This window comes from Thermobia domestica, chromosome 16 (assembly GCF_964235325.1).
Source record: "Thermobia domestica chromosome 16, izTheDome1.hap1.1, whole genome shotgun sequence".
In the NCBI taxonomy this organism is placed as follows: domain Eukaryota; kingdom Metazoa; phylum Arthropoda; class Insecta; order Zygentoma; family Lepismatidae; genus Thermobia; species Thermobia domestica.
The window spans coordinates 47,076,568-47,085,089 of NC_137469.1; the positions used below are offsets into that span (position 1 = coordinate 47,076,568).

The 8,522-nt window shown below is 34.4% G+C and overlaps 1 protein-coding gene across 1 annotated transcript; it reads right to left on the reverse strand.

Moving 5' to 3' along the window:
* Positions 1 to 970: 970 nt before the first annotated feature.
* Positions 971 to 2,272, reverse strand: LOC145672465 (uncharacterized). The gene has a single exon (XM_081741621.1). It carries the CDS (start codon positions 2,270 to 2,272, stop codon positions 971 to 973), a length of 1,302 nt encoding a protein of 433 aa, XP_081597747.1.
* Positions 2,273 to 8,522: the final 6,250 nt, after the last annotated feature.

The following is an 8,522-nucleotide window of genomic DNA, read 5'->3' on the forward strand; positions in this document are numbered from 1 at the left end:
GTCCAGTTTCCAATTTCCTAAGATTTTCTCTTGTTCCCATGACTGTAAATATGCATTTACTTGCGTTTATTTTCAAGGAATTGGACAAGCACCAATCACTAAATATTTCTAAGTCTTCATTGATGAGGGCTGCACTTTGTAAGGCGTGCTCTGGAGACGTGGCTAAGCAGAGTTGTGTATCATCCGCGTACAGATGTATTCTAGAGTGTAGCTTTGGTACATCTGCTGTATATAGACAAAATAGCAGAGGTCCTAGTATTGATCCCTGTGGCACTCCTCTTTGAAGACTGATTCGGTTTGATACTGCAAGTTTAGGATCTCTTAGTACCACTCTTTGTTGCCTATCTGAAAGATATGATCTGAACCACTGGATCGTGTTAGTGGAAAAGTTATAGTATTTCATTTTAGCTAGAAGTAAGTCGTGATGAACTGAATCAAATGCTTTAGTAAGATCTAATAATACCAGAAATGATATCTGGTTGTTATCTAATGCTCGAAAAATGTCGTCAGTGATATGAAGTAGGGCTGTGGCAGTGCTATGTGAATTGCGAAAGCCTGATTGGTGTAGGGGTAAGATATTATTATTAATGACGTAATCATTGAGCTGGTTATGCACAAGTTTCTCCATAACTTTGGACAATATTGGTAATAGGCTAATAGGCCTAAGGTCGTTTAGAGATGATACATTTTGCTTTTTCGCTATAGGCATTACAAAAGTTTCTTTCCAGGATAATGGAAAGGAGCATGTGGTTATGGAATAATTTATTATATGTGTTAATGGTGATATAATGTGTAGTAAAACAAGTCTAAGCATCTTTCCTGTAATGCCTTCGTGTCCAGCTGCATTTGAATTTAAATTTTTAATAGCGTTCTGAACATCAAAGTTGCTTATGTTACGGAGTTCGAATGAATTCATACTTGAACAGAATTTAGTATTGTTATATACAGTTAGGCGGTTTTGAACTGCATTCTAGTCGATATTTCTATCATTACAAATTTCACCAAAGTGCGCGTTAATCTCATTGCAGTCTGCAAGATCATCTGGTAATGCTTGGGAATTTTTTCGACTACTAATACCAAGAGTTCTTAATTTATTCCATACGTCCTTGGAGCTCAGATTATAACTATTGAAAAACTGTGTGAAATATGCTCTTTTCTCTTGTCGTATCACGGCTGTAGTAAAGTTCCGTAATTGTTTGTATTCATTCCAAAGAACATCAGTTCTTGTCCTTTTGAATTTGAGATATGCACGATTTTTTAATTTTATTAGAAACTGGACGTTGTCAGTTAACCACGGACTGTTGTTTTTTGTAATTCTCGAAGAGCATAGAGGGGCATGTTTATCAAAAATGCTAACTATTGTGTTTTCTAAGAATTCGACTTTCTTATCTACGTCAGGTAGGTTTTCAATTGGTTTCCAATCTATGCGTTCTATATCACTAGTGAATTTGGACTGATCAAAATACTTAAAATTGCGATATGTCTTTATTTTGCTCTTGTCTTTTGTTGGCTTTTCGAATTGCAAACATATATATGCTAAAGAGTGATCTGAAGTACCGATTGGTAGTTTTACTCCACTGGAGTGAATTATATTGCTATTATTAGTAATAAATACATCAAGAAGTGTTTCAGTGGTTTCAGTGATACGTGTTGGTTCTTTTAAGATTTGCGACAGCTGAAAGCTATCAAGTATTGAACATAAATAAGCTGTGTCACACTTCGAAGGCGTAAGGAAGTCACAATTTAGATCTCCTATAATGAGCAGATTATCAGTCATAGAGCCTACATTCGTGATTACTTCTTCGAGCATCGCCAATTTAGTGTATGCAACGCTGGGTGGTCTGTATATGGCACATATGCCTAACCTAACCGAATTTATGGTAATTTTGAGACATACAGAGTCAATTTCGTCTTTATGCGAGACATCAACATTAAGCAGTTTCACATTTAAATTACTACGGAAATATACAGCAACTCCTCCTCCTCGCCTGTCCGTCCGATCACTTCTCAACAAACGATAGTTGTTTATTTCAACGGCTGATGAGTTTAGGGCACTATCGAGCCATGATTCAGTTATGACAATAAGATCGTATTTTTCCTCGTTTGCCAAGATTCGCAATTCGTCAATTTTTGGAGCAAGGGAGCGAATATTTGCTTGAGCAATGCTAAGCTTCGTTGATTTTTTATCGGGAGGCCTATGCTGTATAAAAGATTCATTAGTACTGTTCGTGAGAGTTGTATTGGTTCCTACTGTATATGGTGTTCTATTCATAAATTAGAAATCTACTGAGTGTGGCATAAAAATTGAATATAACCTGAATGCATGGATGACTATGTAAATATATAGAGATATTTAACTTAAGGTATTCTATTAGCTTACCTTGACCTGCAGCAACCAAACAACCAATTAAGATACACAAATTTGAACACATTATAAATATTATACCTATACAAACACTAGAAATATAATTATCACTATCGAAAGTAGAAAATACGAATTGCAAAAGAATAAACGTATCAATATAGTAGACGGTAATGAGTACAAACTTTGCGGCAAAATATCCGTGCTTACAATTTAGCATGGTTTATGCTTGTTGTGCTGTAGTCCCAAATTGTTAAATACATTTAAAAAATATATAATTAAAAAATATTTAGGCCAGAAACGACTACGAAATATAACAAAATATTATTTTATGAGGTGTGAATTTTTACAATTATGCTTAGTAAATGATGTTTATACTGATATTCATGTTATGGATGAGTGTTAAAAACCTATTTCAATCTCTTGAATATCGTAACAGCACTATAACAATCATAGCATCAGTTTCGCTACATTAACTTACATACCCACTCCGCAGAAGGTTTACATATATTGTAGTAACATTCAGGAGAGAAATCTTTTTTTTTTTTTTTTTTTTTTGCTATAGTATTATGAATACAAATTGTATAGAGTTCATGCTCTTTATTTGGAGTAGGTTAGATTAGGGTTTCTTTACCTGTGCATATATTTTTGAAAATGTAATGCTTCTCCCTAAACTTGGATGAGTGGAGCAAGTGGAATAACCTAACGATTTGCATTTACTATAACTTTTCTTGTTTTAGTTCACAAAGCATTTTGTTATGCTTTTAATATTTTGATTTTACATTACTTTATCAAGAGTATAGTAGACCAAACAAATAGAAAATGGAGTCATTTTGGAACAGGTTATTTTATCTATAGTATTGCTGTATTAAAATCGGTTCTTCTTCCAAAGTTGGCATACATTGAGCGGAACGTTGCAATGGTTGTTTAACAACTTTGGCATGCGAGTTTCACAATTTACACACGAAATTTTACGCACCATTTGTATTTTGTATTAAATTGTGATAAGCGTAAATTAACGGTTCTTCTTCCGTAGTTGGAGTACATCGCAATTGAAAAATTATAGCACATAAACTATGGAAATTTATCCGAAGTAACTCGTAAACAATATCCCACTTTAATTCACTGAACTCTGCTTAAAAGCTAAGGTTCGAAAGCTGTTGCAATGTTGTTATGAAATGCTTAGAATCACCATTCACAACCACAATTTTGCCGTCTTGCGTAAAAACTCTTTTAGCGCCATATTTGCTCGAAGCCTTCCTCAGGAGCTCCAGTCTTGCCTGGCACAGATCTTCTCTTATTGTGATGCCTATATATATATATATATATATATATATATATATATATATATATATATATATATATATATGAAAACTGGGGTTTTGCCCCTTGCTCTAGGCAACTATGCACAGTATGGATATAGTACGAAAAGAATCTTATGAGAACTTCCCAAGAAATGCATTCTAGAGCATTTAGTGACCATCGTATGCATAATTGCCTCCGGACAAGGAGGCAAATCTCATTTTTCATAGTGTTCATTTTTCAATTTCCTCCCTCTCCTTAGAGACCACTTCGTGTAATGGACCTACACCATAAGTGCTCTGAACGTCTGTTCTATCCTGTGTATCCTGTCTCTTGTTTCAACTCTCTAAACGAATTAAACATTGACTTACACCTATTTAAATATATTCTACTACTTAAATCGTCTGATCCTTAGCCGCCATGTTTGACTTTACTCAACTTTTTCTCATGATGATATCTAAATTTTGTTTTCCTGTGACAAACTACCAGACAAAATCTCATTTAGTACGGGGGAACCACAGGGGGATCGATACGGTATGTCCTTAGATAATGTATGCATATGTACATTAGTAGCTTTACACGTATGACCGTTTGAGACTATAGTCTTACCTGACAGTAAGGGTTTTAAGTGACATTAGACATTATACCATATTTAAGTTTAGCAAACTTATAATTTGACACCAAAATAACTATTCTAACCAGCATTAATTTATAAGTACCTTGGGTCACTAGATATATACATTTACCTATGAAAATCAATGGTTTCAATACACGTATAGCATAATAAACATGACCTTCTATTTCGTGTTGGAAAATCACAGCTTGTTGTCGAACTAGTTGATGGCGAATGACCATACATGGGCAACTCTCCTATCGATCTAGCTTTCTTCTTCTCAAAAATAATGCTCCATAAAGCATACCAGAGGCATTTTTTTATTCGGTAATTTGGTCCCAGGCAGCGAGGGAGAGAAGTAAACGGATGCAACGTCCTTATGAAAAATCTCGGCAATTTGCTATGCCAACCTGATGAATTCTACAGCTATTATTTGTTTGGTAGGTTCGTCTCTTAAAATAGTCCTCACAACAATTCTTGTGAGTTCCTTTCGCAAAGCTGGTTGTAATAAAAAAAATATTGGGTTTTGCGTGAATTATTATTGGTTTTCTATCAAGAGTTGTGTTCAGTACACTTGACATATGAAACAGTGAAGAAAAGTATAACATCTCTACCCTTTTATCATGCATATGTCTGTTACAGTTCATCTACTACGTCGTGATGCAAATGATGCCAAAGAAAATAGCTTTGGCAGAACTTTGCCACTGATGTATAATGTCAAATTGTAGCAGTCGTGAAGCCCATATTTTGCATATTGGTCAAAACATTTAAAATCAGATTTGAATAATGTGGTTTTAATATGTAGGGTATTTAAAAATCAGCTGACGAAGTTGGAAAGGTAAATCCTTTTGTTCAAAACAAGTAGATAAGTCTTGTTAGTAAGTATAGTCCTCCAACGCGTCATTTCATATGTATATACTGCAAAAGCGTGGGGAAGTGGATTGCCTAAATATCGGTTAAAATTTTGACATCCGATATATTCTTGATAAGAGAAAAAAAATTTTGAAACTATCCATTATAGGAATGAAATCGTTGGCATATATATTTGTATCGTAAGTAAACACTTGCTTTTGATGTAGCAAATCTGTAATAATAATAATAATAATAATAATAATAATAATAATAATAATAATTATTATTATTATTATTATTATTATTATTATTATTATTATTATTATTATTATTATTATTATTATTATTATTATTATTATTATTATTATAAGAAGAAGAAGAAGAAGAAGAGAAATATAGTTTATCTTTTTCATACAAATCAGGTGGAAGTCTAAACTGCCCAGGTGGAAGTCTGCACTTAAAAGGTTTGAAGGTTTGGGCAGTAATCCACAAACATTCTTCGTTATACTCTACCTGAAGTACTCATACGCGTCTAAACACACTATTACCCCCTCTTAAGAGCCTTATGTACTGCGACATAAAACTATAGACAATTTTTCAGTTGTTCTGTAGTTTCTTCAAAACAGATAAAATTAATCGAAAAGTGAAAAACGAAAGCCCACTAGACAGTATCATTTTGCATATGTTACCGTTATCACGACTCACTTCTCTGATATTCACTGATGTTCACTGATCACTTCTCTGAACATTTTTATAGGCCTTCCAAATATTACAGAAAAATTGTAAAATTAGCGGTAGTTTGATTCCGCGGTGCGAAAGGCTCTCAATAGACGCAGCTCAGGTGAAGTAATGGACGGTATTGTAATACCTGACAATGTGATAAACGTGTTAACACATCACCAAACACTAGTTCTTATATAGAAAAAAAAATCTTGAGATTTCGTTTTTTTTTTTTTTCCCTTTTCACTTTAACTAAGGACATTTCGCTTTCCTTCGCTTGCAGTGGTTTTCCAACCGCTAGTTTAGCAAGGATAGAACATGTTTGGAGGGCGCGGTGGCTCAGTGGTAGAGCATTCACCTCCGGTGCTTGGGGTACCTGGTTCGATCCCAGCTCGCGCCGAGTGGAATTTGTGATGGACAAACACCGTGCTCGTGGATTTTCTCGGGGTTCTCCCGTTTCCTTCCACTTTCTTCATTCCACCATTTCACTCATTTCTCATTATCACCGTCTCCTTTAGCCTAACCGGTATAATTGTGGGACGTTAAAATTAGAGATTTCATTTCATTTCATAGAACATGTTTCTCCTCTTTTAAAGTAGTGCACTACATCCTAATTTTCAAGGCACTTAATCCCATGGCACTATCAAGGTATCCCCACTTGATACTCATAACTCAATTTTGACCACAAAGTGACATTCAGTGTGTGTGTGTGTGTGGTATGCACCGTTCAAGGAATCTTGCATAAACTTGTGATGTATGGTTTCAAGTAATTGAGCGATAAGCACAGAGACTTAGTTACTTGCGTACTTCACATTCGATAATCTAGATGACTTAGAACTTTTTTTCACTGGTATTTGCAAACGGACACGTACAAAAACACATTTATTAGTGCATAACGTGCGAATAAATTTGACATCATCGAGTTGTGTACGTGAACAGCAACGGTAAAGTGTAACAAGAACCGTTTTTTGTGCGTCGAAGTGATAAAGAAGTCTACTGGCTGATGATTATTGTTAAACTTTAGGCATTACCTTTAAATGGTGAAATAAATCTAATTTAACCAACCGTATGCGTTTATTTTTACCCATTACATACACTGAACTGGATTACTGGAATGTTCATGTTACATATACTGAATTGCTCGAAAAGCACTTGTTTCGTGTCGATATTTGGATTATTTCCTATATAACTGCACTTGGATTTAGATGTTTGACTAATATGTAAACAAATGCGGGCGTTATAGGCGCATAAATTCTGTAAGTGGGAAGTGTAGCCTACCAAAGGACGATACAGATGTTATAAAAACTATTGTGCTATTCTTTCTTTGTATGCTAAAGAAAAAGTAATTAAAATTTGGCAGAAATTTCTTTACATACCTACGCGCCCTTATTTTTGTTACTTGCGAACACATTGAGAAAAGCAATTTAGTAAGCCAAGTTTTGTCTAAAATCTTAGGGTTTTTTTTTTTTTTTTTTTTTTCGTGCTGAGAAGCAACTTAACTCGTCGCTCTCTTGAGTTTGTGCTGAATCACAGGTTTAAAAGATTGAAGTTCCGACCACGACGGCTCAAGAAATAATGTGAATGTGAACATTTTGAAAGCAGCTTCGGTTTCGGGGAATGAATTTTCAGCAATTAAGTAATCTTTAATTCAGTTGGTCGAGTGATTTGTTGTGTGGTGTGGGCAGACAAGAAAGCTGTAAATATTTCCAACGTATAAGTGTGTAGTGTGTAGAGGAACGTCGCGTAATCATCTCCAGATACGACAAAAATTTAGTCGCTTTTTAAAAAAAAAAAATTACCAAGGACCATGTGAGTACATTTCTTATCCTATGAATCATGTTTTAAAATATGCTGTCTTTTCGTAATTTATATTACTGTCTGGAATAGGCTATAAAACAGATATTTCAACAAGGACATACGCAGGGGGTGCAATTTGGGAGCCCAGATCCCCGAAGTACCGATTTTTCTGCGAATTTAGTCTAATTCTAGGGGTAAGTTTAAAATTTTAATATAATTTATCCTCAAGTTGAATATGAACCCTCCCAATTGCCTTTGATCCTTCCGAAATAAATTCCTGGGTACGTGCTTATATTTCAATTATCTTTTATAAAAATCTCTTCTACACAAAAGTGTAGGGTTTCAAGTCTGAACAATGGGAACTAATTGTGCTCTAGATTTTTTTTTTCGGTAGTGCCTGAAGAACGATATGTTAGATATCCGAAACTGTCACAATTATTATTTTATGATTTTATAATAAAACGTTGCTTTGCTCAGCATTTGTATTTTAGTGTATGTTATGAGAATTTTTAAATATTTGGCCTTCCATTTGACCTTGATGCCAGAAATGGAACAGCAACAATCCATTTCTCGTATGATAGGCTAATACCTAGATTTAAAAAAAAAAAAAAAAAAAAAAAAAAAAAAAAAAAAAAAAAAACAGAAGTAAGTCCGGTTTAACTGTACTGACAATATTAGATGTTTTCATAATGCTGAAGTAGGTTTTCGTTTGCAAGCTGTGTGTAATAACGCGAAGTGGAAGATTTCAATATGAATGGAAAAATTAACATATGCTTGTGATCATGGCTATCGTTCGGGCCGAATTATTGAGTAAATAAACCTTAGAGAGTTACGGGCATAAGAATGAGTACAACATTTAAACAAGTTCAGAAAAGG